At 38.5% G+C, this 17,462-nt stretch overlaps 1 protein-coding gene across 2 annotated transcripts in view; it reads left to right on the top strand.

Annotated features, from left to right (window-relative positions):
* Window positions 1-17,462, top strand: part of GSNAP (gamma-soluble NSF attachment protein) — a 92,544-nt gene that overhangs the window by 21,318 nt on the left and 53,764 nt on the right. For both annotated transcript variants that reach the window (XM_088952825.1, XM_088952826.1), the window contains exons 3-6: window positions 4,549-4,616; window positions 4,723-4,807; window positions 4,906-5,064; window positions 5,941-6,078. In XM_088952825.1, the coding sequence (XP_088808951.1) occupies window positions 4,549-4,616; window positions 4,723-4,807; window positions 4,906-5,064; window positions 5,941-6,078 (450 nt within the window). The remainder of the gene's footprint in view (window positions 1-4,548; window positions 4,617-4,722; window positions 4,808-4,905; window positions 5,065-5,940; window positions 6,079-17,462) is intronic.

The raw sequence follows: 17,462 nt of genomic DNA, 5'->3' as shown, positions 1-17,462 counted from the left end.
AAAGGTAAGATCGATCTCTCTCGCTATAGAGCACAAAGGTAAAATCGATCTCTCTTCTTCTTCTTCATCTTCTTCTTTTGTGCTGATTCATTTGGGTTTTATCCCATATTAGGGCATTAATCAGTGAAGGACGACAGATTAAGGTACAACACTAACGAGCTTTAATTATTTAACAAGTTTTGTGATAATTATCTAAGAGGATTGTGTTGCATTTCTACTTTTTTTGGATATCTAGCCAACAGTTTTCCTGATTAAGGTAGCAATTGATTGGTGACCTACATGATTAATTGTGGTGGAATTTTGTTCTGAGTAGAATATATTCCTTTAGTTCTAGTCAGAAAGACAAAATGGACCTCTGAACTTTAGCTCTTAGATATCTAACTCAAAAGCTAAAACGGAAGAAAGCTATGTTCTGAAAATAGTTGATTTCAGAATTTTAGTTTTTCTATTCATTGCATGTTGTCCAAAAGAAGGAAACAAACAAGAAAACCGATTTATAGACCATAGATACCCATTTGATCTTATCCAAAAGGTGATAATTAACTTGTTCTACTGCCAGTCAAGCATCATTGTCTATTTAAGGTCTCTCCCATAACCACTTTAAAAACCAGTAGGAAGTCATTATTTTTTATTAAAAATGTTTGACAGATCTCTTTAATTAAGCATTTATAGAATTATGATTCTATAGTTTATTCCCCTCTTTTGGAATAAACCAGAAATTATTGAAAAAGCATGTAAAGGTTTTATAGAGTATATTTACCAATAAAATGCAGATCAATTTATTAATTCAGGCAATGAAAAGGGCAAGATTGCTCATACAATAGTAAGTTTGCCATTAAAAAAGCCCAGAGGATGGATTTCTTTTTTCATCCTTTTATCAGCAGAAAACTTCTAAAAAGCTTCAAAACAAACAAAATTCTTAACTTATGAGGGTGGGGGAGAGAGAAAATCCAAAGCATCTTAACTTTTGTTGAATTGTGTCACAAAACTTTCCACATTTATTGCTAGCTTACTTGAAGAAAGGGGATGTAAATCTTAATTTTCAGAAGAGCTCCAAAATGTATAATTATGGAAAAAAAAGATGAATACTTGCCTACTTGGAAGTTAAAATTAACCTGTTCCCTTAAAATATTACCTACATTAATTTTGATTATTTTCTCAAGAACCATAACAGAAAATTTTTAATTTTTAATAATCACAGACAGTGCTGACAATGTCATTTATGATTTTCTATGTATAAAAATCTCAGCTAGTGCTGACAATGCCATTTTTGATTTAATTGCCTAAAAAACTTGGACTTGTAAAGATGTAACATTATGCTTCTAATTCTTTCTATTTGTTCTATATCCTTAGGTATTGCACCAGAATCTACATGACTTAAGTACTCCAGTGGTTTCTGCTTTCAAATTATTAGATCAGACTGTATAACAAAATAGCCAGTTATATGCAAAAATAATGTCAAAAGATAAAAAAAATTTGTTGTAGAAGTGCTACTCAGTTAAGAGTTGAGATACATACTCCCTGGTAAAAAACCAACTGCAACTCCATAGCAATAAAAAAAAATCAATTAAACTAATTTTCCAGAAGATAATGCAAAATAGCTCAATCCAATCAGTTGAGGTTTCTCAGAATGTGCAAACTTGCATCTTCAAAAGGATTTTAAATCAGTGTGAGTAGAAGCAGGAACTTTTACTTCTCCTAGGAGAAAAGGAGATGAGTAATAACATAGTATGTAAGCTGTTGGTTGATACATATAGATACAGGGCTAGAAAAACATGGGCTATGTTAGCCTAAACTATCACTAAAGGAGATTGAGATATTTGGATTTTAGAATTGTAGGAGGTCTCTTAGTAGACTTCTATATAACATTTCAATATGCCACCCCCTCCCAAATTTAGTCCACCAAAACAGAGATCCAAGCAAGACCCTATGGAAACAAACTAAAAGTTATAAGTTATAACAAGATCAGACTAATTTAGTGCAGGAAAAGTTTAAGTAAAAAAAAATCAATATAATATTTGAACAGATAAAAAAGAAAGACGTGGAAGATTGATGGAACATGGAAGTGAATAATCTCCTTCCATTTTCCTCTATAATTTTTGTTTGGCATATATTCATTTTTTGTTATTTGTTTCACAATTAACAAAAAAAGTGCAATATGTAATACCCGAATAATCTCTTCATAAGTTTCATCATCAATTTGATGATTTCTTCAACATCCCCTAGTATCATATTCAGGTGTTGGACGTATGCCTGAAAGACAACCACCAAGCCAAAAAAGGTATATTTATTTCAAGTCAGGACAGAACTACCCATATTCAGCATGCAAGGAGATTTAAAGTAAAAAAGGCTAAAACCTATCAAAATCTGAAATATGTCTATGCCATTATTTCTATGCCAATGAAATTCAATACATTAATTTTTTTTAAGAAGTTAACTTACAAAAGGTTAGTGTTTCAACTTTCTATGCCAAGGTTAGTGTTTCAACTTTCATTGGTCGTATGTCTATCTCATTCTTCCCATTTTTACTCATTCCTTTCCATCTTAGAATTTCATCTTGGGTAAGAATGAGAAAGAATGACAATTGAACCAAACATGGCCTTACTAGCTGTTTGTCAAGTCAAATTCTCAATTGCTTGATTGCTAAGGAAGGGAGTCACGAGGCCTAAGTCTGAAGATAGTTTATATGTTGGGTGTGTGGAATATCTATGCTCAGCTTGAGGGTAAATGTTAAGATTATGCATGTATTGCTATAGGGGTATTTTAATCAATTTGTTAAGCAGTGGTTAATATGCAATTTAACAAAAGTGAATGAGAAGTGTGACAACCCTATTTTGGTTTCTTTCTTGCATAAACTGTTCTCTCTTTTCTTTCTATTTTCCTTCTTTCTTACTTCTCTCCTTTTCTTCATCTTTCTTCTACTAAATCTTCAAGAATAAAGACAACCATAACTTATTGGGTCTTGGCATGCTAATTTCTATGGGATGAGGTTTTGTTGCACAGTTGAGGCTTCTAGGCCTTTTTTGGGGATTGGGTTGAGTTTTTGTTTTTCCTTCTCCATTTCCCCATGTTAATTTTTAATGAAGTTGTCAAGGCAATTCCCAGGCAAGAAGCCACTATTGGAGCGTTTTCTTGCCCAAGTGCCTACATGTTTTTGTATTAGGTGCCACATAATATTTTATTATTTTTACTTTATGATATTATACTATTAAAATAGATATTACTGCACTAAATTATTCATTTTTGTGGGTCTATAGTATTTTCGTAATTCTTATAATAGTTTCTTTGTATTATTTATTTATTTTGGTTCAATCAACATACTAGTTGGGGACATAGTCTTGAGCGGAGAAGTACGGATACACCCGATGCAGAATTCTGAATTCCAGCCCCCCCTACTACTAGCCCTCTCCCCCCCTATAAACCACATCCTGCCTGTGAATTTGACATCAATTCACAGTCAGGATGCATTCCCCCTGTACTTTGGGGCTATAAAATTCTGATCTGGGCTGATTAGTCATTCTCCCTAGTCTTGAGTTCTTTAAGACTTGAACTGATAAGTAAAGAACTTGAAGATTTTATCCAATCAACATACGAGCAACGAGGAAATTTCTTCTCATAAATATGTTGAGAAAAAACAAGGGAGCACAACCCCTATATTTTATATTTTATCTTTTGTTTCTTCTTTTGCTTCTCATAAATATGTTGATTTTCCATGTTTTGATATGAGGGTTATACTTATTTTATGAGAATTATGGTAATTATTAGTTTAAGATTACTGCTCATCATTATGAAACCTAGAGGGTCACCTTGATTTTTATATTTTTATTTTAAAAGACTCATCGCCCAGGTGACTAGGTGAAAAGGCAGCCCCCTTGTCACCTAGCTTCGCATTGGCACCTTGAAATATCGCCTAGGTGACTAGGTGAAAAGGAAGCCCCCTTGTCACCTAGCTTCGCATTGGCACCTTGAAAGCTTTCTTCTTGCTAAATTCTTGTTATTACTGATAAAAGTAACGAAAAAGGATAGACCTGATGAAAACCAACTTCTATGGCACCAAAAACTTTCTCCAACCTCCAAATACACTCCTATAACTGGCATGACAAACATCACCTTGTTGTCTTCCACCTCTACCTATCTCTTATCTTGTGTACTCTTTGCTCCCAAGAAAAAAGAATCCAATGATTATGCCACATGATCTGCCATCAAGGGGACATGCTCCAAGGTCATAACTTTTGTAATTGTTAATTGTGTTTGTTCTAGATCATGTAATGGCTCAGAGTTTGTAGTTCTTAACCTCTTTGTTGGTTCCATATGGCCACTATTCTGTCATTTCTCTTATCACATAGAATTTTTCGGTATAAATAGAAAATCAAAATAGGGGAATGTTGTAAGGTTTTTTTTTTTTATACTAACAAATATGATTTTCTTAATGGGTGGACAAAAACATGTATGAGAATCTCTCAGTTCATGTTTGTTACTTATGTTTTTTTTCTTGAAGTTGTTATAATTTTATCTTTTTCTTCATTTTTCTTTTCTTAATTTTCTCAGAACAAAACTTACTCTTACACGGTGGAGTGCTGATTGGAGGAATGCCACTCTCCTATATGAGCAGGCTGGTTGGTAGTTGCCATTTATGTAAATGTATTTGTTTTTTCATAATTTTCTTGACTTGTTTAATGTTCAGTGGGGTTTTCAGATAAGTATTTTTTTTTTTTTTTGTAGCTATCGGCTTTAAGATTGCTAAAAATTATGAGAGAGCAAAAACTGCATTTGAGAAGGCTTCAAAGGGACAGGAGATGCTTTCATCGTATCCTCATTTGCTTGAATAACACATTTCTGTGCTTGGTCTTATTTTATTGTTTGATTTCTGTGCTTGTTAACTGTATCCCTTTACAAGTCTAATAGGCCTTGGGATGCTGCTAAGCATATGGAGTCTGCTGGTGCTGCAGCAAAAGAACTAGGCAGCTGGAATGAAGTTGCTGACTTTTACAGAAGGGCATCTGAATTATACATTGAGTGTGGGAGATCACAGCCTGCAGCAGATGCTCTTGCAAAGGGTGCTCGGTGTGCACATGGCTCTTGCCTTTAGTAACTTACAAGCTTTTGCATGTATCTTTTCTATTTTGAAAAACTTGTTCTATATTTTATATCTGAACCTCCAAAAAGCATTTTAATTTCTTTCATGGAACTGATACATAATATGATATTGCATGTCTGATGATTATTCATGTGGTTTTGTACTTTGTTAAAGGGGCCAATACCCAATGATGGTCCCAGCTATCTGGGGTCTTGGGAGGGGTAGACTGGATATAAACATAAACTTTGTTGGTTGTCTCTTTTCTTTCTTTTCTGGCACACAGTGTCAACTTTCAGACTTGAGCCCCTGTTCTCAGATCTTGTTTGCTCAAGATTTTACCATTATATTAAGCACTGGGCCCTACTTATGATGTTTTACTAATGGATTATTGCATTGAACTTTTATTTTTTTGAATTTTAGTCATATTTCTGTTCTTTTGCAAGCTCTTATGGTCATGGAGCCTGAACTGGCGAAACAGGATTCATGTAGCCGACCCCACATAATTGGGATAAGGCTTAGATGATGGTGGTGATGAATCATAATTCGGTTCTTTCCTAGTAATCCTTATGAAGGAAAAATTTCTAAAATCTCCATAGAATTTTGAATGACAAATGTTTGCAGGATCAAGTTCTTTTGTGAGGTTTTGATGTTAATGTATGGTATATTTAGCCTTATCCAATTAAGTCATTATTTCTTTTCTTTTTCAAGTTATCATTATAGATAATTGCTTTAAACCTCTGTAGAGTTTATCATGTCAATTTCTGGATCAAGGAAATTGTGCTTTGTCTTGTCAACTCTGTCAATGTTGGTATATTCTCATGAAATACTAAGATGCTGATAGAGCTTTTATATCTCTTACATAGTGAGCTGGAAAATGCTGTTCCTGAGGAAGCTATTCGGATGTTTACTGATGCTTGTGTCATTCTTGAAGAGGATGGTAAAGAACAAATGGCATTTGATTTATATCGTGCTTCAACAAGCATCTATATTAAGATTGAGAGGTAAGAACTTGCTTTCTTTAGGGTTTACAGATGACCTTCACTTCACATCTAAGTTGGTGGAAGTTTTGATTTACTTTAATTATACATAGCTACAATGGGTGTGAAGCCACTGCAATTTTGTAGCTTATTTCTTCTCTGAGGTAAAGCAAAACCTGAAAAACAAATGAAACTTGTTGAACTGAAAAATTTTACCACTGTGAACTTGTGTGATACATGGGATGGTGTCAGGGAACTTGTTTGAACAAAGAAAAGATCAACTTTTTGGACATTGGATATGTGGATGAAACCCTTAGAACTACATTAAACGTCACTCCTATTTTAAAACAAGCAAAACAGAATGCAGATAACAATTTTAGCCTTTATTCAGATCCTAAGTAGGAAAAAGAATAAGAAACTTCCTAGCTTAACAAGGAAGATTATGGGAGGGCTTCAGGCCTAGGTCATGACCACAACCGATGGGAAACTAGAATAAATGAAATATGGGAGGAAGGAAGTTGACCAGTGATCAAGAAAATCAATAATTAAGTTCAGAAAAGAAATTTGTGTGAAATTTGCAGATATTCTTTTTTTTTTTGATCAATAACAACAATTCATTACTTAATCACAAAAGAATTACAGAGAGGAAGATAAACTTTCTTATCTTCCAAAGGGAGCTAAACACTCCCAAGAACAAAAGAATTACACTTGTGCCCAAAACATGGACTGCCCCCAGACTTCTTTTGTTGGTTCCCATCAGCACCCCACCCAAGCAACGAGCAATCTGTTCAAGAACAGAGTCCCTCCTTGAAGGGAAGACCTAACAACTTCAGCTGTAAGCTGCCTTCTTTCACCTCCACTTTGTTGCAGAGAGGGCTCCAGTTCTGAAGCTGAAAGAGGCAGCCATCCACAACCACCGTGTTGAAACAAAGCTCCTGGTCGCTTACATCAAGAATCGCCTTCGTCTCTGCAAATGGAAACAAACTGGCTTCATTTTCCAAATCTACCTCCTTAGCTACAGTATCCAGAACCTTCTACCAATCCTTCACACTCCTGTCAGCCACTAGCACCAGCCGTTTCCTCCAAAAATCTGTGCCATCACCCACCAAAATTCGCTGATGTACAGAGGAGCAGGCAACTGCCACACCAGGAGCAGTAGGTCCATGCACCTCTACACTCCCACTGGTTCCAACCACACCCTCCTTCATCTGAACCTTTCGGTCACTAGCTTTTGAATTTTGGACAACTGCCTTCTCGTCTTTCTTCTTCTTCCGTTCCACAGCCACAAGGAAAGCCTGCAACTCCTCCACAAAGACCAACCAACCTTTCTGCCTTTTACCTTCCGGTAAGCAAATCATCTGTTTTCCCCTTAATCCAATAAGCTCAGTCACAGTAATGAACCACCCCTTAGTATTTCTCCTTACTTCGATTACAAAGGTTTTTCCTGGAACTGCCATGGTATTTTTCCAACCTTCCTCCTTAAATGAGTTGATAGCTCCATCCATGAATCCTTTCACCCATACAACGACCTTCTCCGGCACCAATATTGTTGACTTATTGTTCTCTCTGATTTTCAGAGCACAACTATCTTTGGTCCATTCCTCTTACAACTTGAATGACTTGGCTTCCATTGTTACCTCAGAACGCCATCTTCCAACCACTCTGAATCCCTTCTCCGCATCCATCTTCCAACCACTCTGAATTTAGCACAAGGTGTCCATTCTCAGACTCAAACCTGTGTCATTGCTTCTGAATCCAACATTTTTCCATAGCACCAAGCATTTGCAGATATTCTTAGAATAGTTCTATGTAAGAGGTGATTATTTTAAAGGTAATTCAACAGAGTTTGGCACAAAAAGATGAAAATTATGGGTAGAATGGGAGTTGGAGAAAATTCTAGAAATTAGGGTTAAGCTTGGAAATTTTTAAAATTGCTCCAGAGGGATATTTATGGGTGGTCTTAAAGGTGAGTGAGAGGCAGCTGTATTAGGTTGGGTTTTTATCCACTCTAGAAGGGATCAATCAAGAGAAGAGTTTCTCTCTCTGGATAAACTTGTGAAGGATCTATAGTTACTTGTTGCTTAAAGGGATGTACCTGAATCAGTCCTTGCCTATGTTTATTGAACTCCTTTTCCCTAGAACTTGATAGCATTTGTTAATTGTAATGCTGATTATACATTAGGAGAGATGCAACAAAGAGTGAACCTAGAATCACTCAATGAATACCTAGAATTGGCACACCTGCAGGTAGAGTAGGAGCCTTGAAGGTGCCTCGATAAGGAAACAGATCCTCCACATTGAAAGTTGAGCTAATTCCCATGTCCGAAGGTAAGTCAGGTTCAATCCAAAAGCCTGAAGTGATATCTATTTACAACAGATGGTTGTAAACAGGTTATTTTCTTAATTTCTAAAGAGCATGGAGAAACTGTAATACTTTCTCAGAGTAGATGACGAAGGAAGGAGAAGAAGCTGGGTTCCTTTGGATCACCAGGTGGAGAAGGGAAGTGGAGTTTGAAGCAAAAAGGTTTTTGTTTGAGGATTGCAGAACTACTGATCTTTGCCCTCTGAAGATCCGAGAAGAGAAGAGGGCCACTGTGTTTCTTGTCAGTGAAGCTATGCTGTGGCTGAAAGGCTTCATTTGTGGATCCGTGGAGCAATCCACTCCGTGAAAAGAAACGGGTGGAAGAATCAAGTGGTGCTGTTGAAAGAATGGTAGGATCCATCTTATGGATGCCAAAAGGGATGCGGAATGGGTGGGTGAATTTCAAAAATTTCATACCTTTCTTCTAACTGGGAATCGCATTCCCTTATTTTAGAATCAAAATTCAAGGATCCTACTTGAACCAAACCAGACCAGATTTGGACCAAGAGGAAGGGAGGGATTATACCTGATCTAGAGAATCTCCCAACGTTGGTGTTCACGCCCAAAGAAGATCCAAGATCAGCTCCCACTGAAGATGACACAGTGATGATGGAGCCGAATAGTTGGCAGCACACCAGTGTCAGCCTTGGCAGGATAAATCTCTCCAGATTTATCCAACGGCTGTGAACATTTAAAACTAACACAAGTCTTATTAAGTGTCCAGTTTTAGGGTCTTACACAGAAGCGTACCACACAACATGAATTAAACATGTACTTTGTTTATTTACATTAAATATCAAAAGTACATCAAAACTGATTGAAGCTAAGGGCATACAAAACTGTCTAACAGCTGTCTAGAAAAACTGACCAAGCTGAGTTCAAATGTAATAGCAAAGGATTGTTCGTTGCACTTACTGAGTTCTTTGGAGATGGGAAGATGCAGACAATCTGTTTTCCAAAAGGTAAGAAGGCTGAAGGATGGGAGCTTCTGACAATTCAAGATTACCTAGTCAACCTTTCAGAAAGAGAGACATGTAAACAGGCCATGACAGGCGAAAGAAAAGAGAAGTTGGCTGTTGAGGAAGCCACTACAGTGATGGGGAAAAATCAATCCCCTGTTTCTGCTGAACTTAATCAACAGCAAGACTTAATTATTTGGTAAAGGGGCGTGGGAGCAGAGGTGGGTTTTGATTTCTGGTAAGAAGATTGTGGGCTGCCAACTGATTGTGGACTTGATTGTAGAGAAGTTTAAAATCAAGTCCTCGGTGGTGGCGGTACCCTTCAGTGAGACAAGAGCAATTCTAGACATTGGAGTTGGTCTGGTGGAGCCCTCGTCGATTGATACTGGTGAAGGACTTGTCCGGATTGAGACTTGGCAAATGTCGTGCAATGAACAGAAGATCTTGACGGGTATGTTCACAGTAAAACTTGTATTGCTGCCTTTCAACCTTTGGAACTAGAAGGTCCTTGATGAAATAGCAGGGTCGTTAGGATGTGTGATGGAAGACTTTGATCTCATCCACCTGTTAGACAGTTTTGTATGCCCTTAGCTTCAATCAAAATTGATGTACTTTATGAGTTTATTGTAAATGAATAAAAGTACATATTTGATTCATGTTCCCTTGGTATGTTTCTGTGTATTACCCTTAAACTGGACACTTATTGAGACTCGTGTTAGTTTAGAATGTTCACAGCCAGTGGGTCGGTCTGGGGAGATCTATCCTGACAAGGCTGACACTGTGGTGCCACCAAGTCGGTTGGGGTGGCTTGTCTCAGCTACCGGGGTGAGACCCTAGGCACATACAGTGTGGGATTAATTGAATCTTTGAACTGGACCAGATTTCCAGTATTGCCATGGACCTTGGAGATTGATGGGCAAAACTGGAAAGTTACACCCGACCCCTAGACTCGATTATGATACTGCACTAGGTGTCGGATTGGGCTGCCTTTGATGTACCAATCAGTGAGATCCTTAGCGGGGATCAAAACCTGGGTATGTTGGGATAATCCGAGAATTCATCTGAGTGGGTGATCATAGTGACAGGATCAGCCCCTTTGTCGGGCAAAGGTAATGATCGGGGATGCATTCTCACTGTTGGAAACCAAGACTGCCGGCAGCTGATTTCAACTGTTGAGATTTGTTTTGGAAAGTATATTTTATATGAGATATAAAAGTATATATATTATGGTTTCTAAAATGTTTGCAAAAGGTTTTAATTCCCGGGATCCATATAAGTGGAGAGTGCAACACTGTTCCTTGCAACCGAGGGAGAGGTCCTCTCTTGTCGGGCAGTGTATGATCATTATGGGCCGAGAGGTTAAGTGTAAGACCATTGAGGATAATACCTGATGGGCTAATTTTGCATCTGCCCACAGTCCCTGGGTGTTACAAGGTGGCTTGGCCCAGGGACCACTTAGGGTAAGTGTTGGGCCCATAGAGCCCATTTGATGGGTTTCAGGGGGTGCACTGTCTTTAACAGTGTATTCGACCAGGCCTTGTAACAAAGGCTGGGCCGAACCCATGTGGCTGATGTGTAGATCAATGCTTGGGTCCCACGCTATACAAGGAAGCCCAACTGGGCAGCAGTTAGGAAGGTTAAGTGAGCACATAAGCTTAATGGGCCTAAAGTCCATTTTGAACTGGGCTATTAATTTAGTTAATTAAAGGGGCGAATTCTGAGATGGATTAGCAGTTAGGATAGGGTCTTAATCCTATCCACTCAGAGAATTCAGATCTGAATGTGATTCAGATCTAGAAACCTCTTAATAAGATTAGGATAAAGCTAATCTAATTTGCAGATAAGATAAGGGTTTATCCTTATCATTAGAAGAGAAAGCTGATCCAAATATGATTTGGATAAGCACCTCCTAATGGGATTAGGAGCTGATCTTTTCAAGTTAACAAAAGGAAGGAGGGGGCGGCAGCCTTGAGAGAGACCAAGAAATACATCAGATCCTCTTTAGTGCTGAAATCAAAATGAGAGAATTCTGCACCCTGCGAATACTCTCTTGCCGCCTCCCTGCTCTTGCCGCCCTGTTTGCCAGTTCGATCTCCAGCTGTGGGAGAAGTCAAGATTGGATCTTGACATCAATTCTTTGAGAAAGGATTGAAAAGGGAGCTGTGCTCACGTTCCATTCTGCTGTTTCTTGCGAAGGACAGAGTTCTTGGGGAAGAACATTGCTGATTCTGCTCTATCCTGTACTACGCCATCTTCAGTGGGAGCAGTCTTTGAATCCTTCCTTGGGCGTGAACACCTTCGTTGGGAGATATTGCTTCTCCGTATCAGGTATCATTTTCTCCCATTCCTTTTGGTTCAGATCTGGTTCAGTTTAAGGTTCAAGATTTATCCTTGAAAATATGATTTTCTAAATAGGGAATGCGATTCCCAGTTGAAGGGAGAGAAAAATGTTTGAAATTCGCCCCTTAATCCGCAATCTTTGGGCGTCCATGTGATGGATCTCTCATTCCCTTCACCACCTACAGGCAATAAGTGCTAGAGTTTCAGGAATCAGGCCAGAGGAGGTCCCATGCTCTTTGGCTCTCTGTTCCGATGGTATTTGGCAAACGTTCTGGCTGGCGACTGAACCAGAAGGCTGGTTGTGGAAGGGTTGTACCAAGGAAGACAACGATGCTGAGGTGGTTACAGGACGATCATGTGGCAGTAGGAGACAGGTTGAAGAAGGAAGGGGAAGCGGCAATCTGCCTGGGGAAAGTGATTGGTTGGAAGCTGGAAGATGAAGCGTTGCCTGGGCGAAAATGGGAATGAATTCAAATTTATTTGAAAGTGAGAAGTGAAGAGAAGGGCATTATTTTTTTGAGGTTTTAAAAAGGGGGACAACTTCTGAGCTGGCTCGCGGACCAATGATATCAACCAGACAAAAAGAACCTTGGTGTAAGCTAGACAGGGAACTGGTTAAACCAATCTGTAATCTGAACCAGCTGGAGAAACTTATTAGTGGGACTGGATCATGTGGCTCCTTTAGTTGTCACGTGGGGTAAAAGACTCTTGGGGCAACAATAGACAATGATTTGGGTCTATCTTCGTTCCCAAAAGAGTCGCAGTCAAAGACTGTATTAGGGAGTTTGGCTAAGCAATCCTTATAGTGGAAACCATAGTTGTCAAGGCATCGCCTAGGTGCCCTTGTCTGGGCGCCTCACCCAAACGCCTTGACTTTTAGCAACTAGGAGCCCGCCTAAGCAACTAAGCTCCTGCCTAGGCAACAAAAATGGCAAGGCAGGTGCCTTTTATAATATCATTTATATTGCTGTATCTTATTAATGTATGTGTTAATACATTTTATTATATGCTATATATATCAATTATACTTTGTTTTAATGTTTTACTATTGAAATTTAAAAGATCAAAGGGTTTTGAGGAGAGAAAAAGAAAGAAAGAAAGAAAAAAAGAAAGAGGAAAGAAAGAATAGAATAATAAAGTTATTTTTTTCTATTCTCTAACAGAAACTCCATTCTTGTTTTTCTTTTCTGTTTTACTTTCTATCCTGAATATTTATCATATAAAGTTAATAACCTTCTTTAGCTGCTATTTAATATGAATTTGCTCTATTAAATACTTATTATAGTAGTATTATTTTCGAAAATAATGAAATTAATATATGTAAAAGATTTTTATCTTTTAGATGTGATGATTTGCCACATTTTTAGAGGAAATTTAGTCTTCTTAATAAATAGAATTGCTATTTTTTCAATTAACATACATGCTGAATGGTATATAAAACTAGGAAACTAGCCAAAAGTCAGTTTTTTATATTATAAAATTTTTATCGCCTAGGTGCCCCACCTAGGCGGCGACTAGGCGGCCAGGTGCCCTAGTGTTGCCCAGAATCGCCTAGACACCTTGAAAACTATGGTGGAAACCTAGAACAAAATCCGAAGACTTGAGCAGCAAGGTCTTCAATTGGCCCAATCCGTGCTACTCAAGGCAGCAATTTGAGGATAAGGAAATGGATGATGATGGATGGATTAACTTTGAGTTGTTGGATGATGAAACTGATGACTCTCTCTGAGAATGAATCAGTGGCCTGAAGCTTGGAGGAGGATAACAAAAGGAAAGAGGAAGGCAGGGAAGTGTTTCACATTGATTCTTTATTTGAAGAGGGTTCTACTCGGATTCAAAGTCCTTATGTTGAGAGCAAGAGGCATGATAAGATCGAGTGCACTCCAGCTGATGGGGAGGAAAATTTAATTTCAGATGAGAGTAAATCAGATCATGTATTGGAACTTGAGCAGTGTGTTCACAAGAGCTTAGTGGACGATCACTAGCAGTCTTACAAGGCTCTAGGGGGGATGAACTGCAGATATGTTGGGGCAAGCACGGGTGTGAACCAAAAACAGGAAGCCCTTCACAACAAATCCTCATCTCTAGGATGGCTAGTGAGCCCCAAACCATTGAACATGGAATCCATCCAAAACTCCTATTGCATCTCTTAAGGTTTCCCCTCAGGCTAATCAAGGTCTATTTGTGAATTCAGTTTTCTCTACTAATTGTTGCTCTGTTTTTGATGCCTGTCTTCCTGGTTCCCAGGTTTCCATTAAGCCGTTTGCCCAAACCACTGAAGTTGGGGAAATGGTGTGAAGGAAGCATATGGAAGGGGAAGAGGACGGGGGGAATTTGGGAGTTGACAGAGGAATTCTTTGAAGAATTAAAAAGGAAAGAGTTAGAGAAGGAAGAAGGAAAGAGTGGCAAGGTACTAGGGGAGACCTCAACAATAAAATCCTGAGAGCGTGGGAACCCAAGAAGAGGAAAAGGAGAAGGAAATGAGTGGGGATGGGGAAGAGAGTGTTAAGGAAGATTCGGTGGCTGATTTTGTGGGGAGGCTTGGGTGCAAAATTAAGAACCCTAATGATTTAAAAGCTTTTTTGAGAAAAAAAGAAAAATGAGGGGAAGGCATGAAAGAGGAAGTTGAGTGAGACTGAGAGATTGCGTGTGGAAGGAGACAAGGAATTCAGTGAGAGGAAGGGTAAGAGAAGAGGAAGTAATTAGAGGTCAATTAACGGGGGATGGAAACTTTAGGTAAGCATGGAGTTGGTAAGCTGGAATTTAGAGGTTTCGGGAGTGTAAGAAAGAGATCATGGTAGCAGTTGACGGGATGGGTAGCTGGGGGCCAACTCCTTTCAAATTCAAGTACATGTGGCTTTATCACGTTTTGTTGGGAAAATAAAAGAATGGTGGAATGAAAGTAACCCAAGGGTGAATTGGGCAGGGATGAAGTTTCACTGGAAACTAAGGCCATATTTGGCATCAATTTTGGGATTCTCATTCTTAGAATCCTTTTAGACAATAATGGATTCTAAGAATTTTCATTGAGAGAATCGTTAGATGTATTTGACACAGTCATCTGATTCCTGTTTCTTGGAAATAGAATCATGTTTGGTAGCAACCAATGTTTTGGAATCAATTCTCTAGATTACTGGTACACAAAACCATGACATCCCCTTTTGAGGTTTCGTATTTGAACTTTGAAGGAAAGTTGTATTGTCATTAGGAATGGCAATAGGGCGGAGATCATATTAGAGATAAAAGTTGAAATAAATCCCGATTCTTGACCCTAACTTTGAAATAAATCACCATCTTTGACCTCGATCCCCATTAGAGATAAAAGTTGTTCTCTATCCCCGATCTTTGATGGAGATGGGTTCCTTACTTGAATCCCCAGAATTTTATAATTAATAGTATTTTTAAAAATTAAATTTACTTAAAATAAAGTAAAGTTTTAAAATATAAATAATATTTTAAATATATTTTGATATATAAATAATATCATATATAATAATAATATATATTTAATAATTTATATTCAATAATATGAATAATATTTAATACAGATATATAATTGGACCTGGGCAGGACGGAGATTTTATTTCCCATCCCCATCTCTGTCGAGTTCGGATCTCCTGCCCACGAGAACCTTGCCCATGTCTACTCACAACACACTACCTCCCGTCAATTGGGAACGTCTCCCCCTGCATAATACTATGCAGAGGATGTTCTCCATGTGTGGCTGTGATAAACGTGGGCAGGGTTCTCGTGGGCAGGAAATTATGCTAAGGATGAGATATTCTCCATGTGTGGCTGCGATAAATGTGGGTAGGGTACTCGTGGGCAGGAGATCCGAACTCATCTCTGTCCCGCAAAAGCAATCCCCATCCTCGACCCCGTCCCTGATTTTCACCAATAGAGAGGTAAAAATGGATTTACCAAGAAAGAAATAGCAGAAAATGACAAGTTTGTTTGGATTTCATCAAATTCTTTTTTTTCCCCTTTTGCTGATATATTAATTTTAATGGTCAAAAGTACCGATTCTCTGAAAATTATACAGCCATCAGATTGGCTACAGCTTACAAGTTTTTTGTACGGGCGGTATGGTATGGTGGGTCCAGATCCTTCCAGCTTGCAACATGTAGCAAGTCATTGGGTCCCAAGATCGCACTAAGAAATTTCTGGAGCCTACAAATGAACCTTGGAAAAATATCTTCTCTTCTGAGTACTAATCTTAGTTCACTTTTTCGGAGTCCCTGAGTTTGGGATTCTTTTAGATTTAAAAAAGAGAGAAATATAGTTTTGCAGTACAGTGATTTAAAGTGATTTCGTTGCTGACGGTGGACACTTGCTCATTGTTGGAGATGACGGTATGTATTCGAGAGGCAAATCACTGATCCCAATCGGATGGTGGAAGAGTTGGAAGAGAAGATGGTCTGAGTCTTGGAATTCATGATGCCGCTAAGAAACAGAGTGGACGAGTTGCAGAAAGAGTGTGACTATGCTGTTAAAGAAGCGAAGAAGCTGAGGAAAAAGATAGCAGAGAGCTCAAGCTCGAAGAAGCCACAATTGTTCACTGACATCGGGGTTATAGTCAGAGAAGAAGCACCATAGTTGAGCAGAGAGAACACGACATGGAAGAAAGGAGGAGCGTGATGTTATAATTTTTGCATGAAGTTACCTCTATACCCCTTTTCTCACGTGTAGAATGATCAAACATGTTTGTTTTGTTAAGAAGGCGTAGCGAGAATTAACAGGCTGAAAGAATCCTTTCTCAGTGGGAAAGGAAATGGAAATACCTTTTCTACAATGTGGATGGCACAATCTTCTCTGCTAATGCTTCTCAATATCATATGGAGACTATTTGAGTGATTCTTATTTGAGACTCTATTAGAATGATTCTTATTTGGTTCAAAGTGGTCTCCTGCCCCAATTGGATAGCACAATCTTCTTTGCTAATGCTTCCCAACATCATACGGAGGCTATTAGAACGATTCTTATTTGTTTCAAAGTGGTCTCCTGTCCCAAAAGTTAACCTCCATAAAAGTGACATTGGCAGTGGGTGATGGACCCAACTTATAAGTTAGAACAACTGGCAGAAGTAGTAAGGTGCAAAGTTGGGAAATTGCCGGGCAAATAATTTGGAATGCCAATTGGAGAGAGATGCACTTCGGAGTCGGTGGTGGAAAGAATAGATAGGAAGCTGTCATCTTGGAAACCAAGATATTTGTCAAAGGGTGGAAAATTAACTCTGATCAAGAGTGTGCTTTCTTCCCTTCTTTATTATCTCTATTTCCCATCTTGGTCAGCAAAACCAAGGTAGTAGAAAAGAAAATAAGAGATATCTTTTGGCAAGGGTGGAAAGAGGAGTTCAAATTTCACTTTGTTTATTAGAGCAAGGTATGCAGGCCTAGAAAATTGGGGGGTTTAGGGATACTGAAGGATTAAAAAATTTAATTTGGCTTGGAGGAGGTTCGGAATGGAGAAAAGAGACTCCGTTCAGGTCAGTAGATGGAGAAAAGAATTGCGGCTGCAGAAGAAGAGATTTCTTTTTGAGGAAACCAGGGCTAAAGGAAAAACACAACTGAAGATCAGGGAAGACAGGACTGCAATGGTTTTTTTTGGATGTGGAGGAGGTCAGCTGGTTTAAAGGATTTGTCGATGGATTAATCTATTCAATGAAAAAACCGGGTTGGAAAAATGAGCTGGCCAGAGAAGGAAAGAAGTTTGTAGTAGAAAATAGAAGAAACCGAAGTGGCTGGTTT

This window comes from Nelumbo lutea, chromosome 7 (assembly GCF_056320005.1).
Source record: "Nelumbo lutea isolate HS-2025 chromosome 7, American lotus-T2T, whole genome shotgun sequence".
NCBI lineage: Eukaryota > Viridiplantae > Streptophyta > Magnoliopsida > Proteales > Nelumbonaceae > Nelumbo > Nelumbo lutea.
This window is presented reverse-complemented; position numbering and strand designations above follow the sequence as displayed.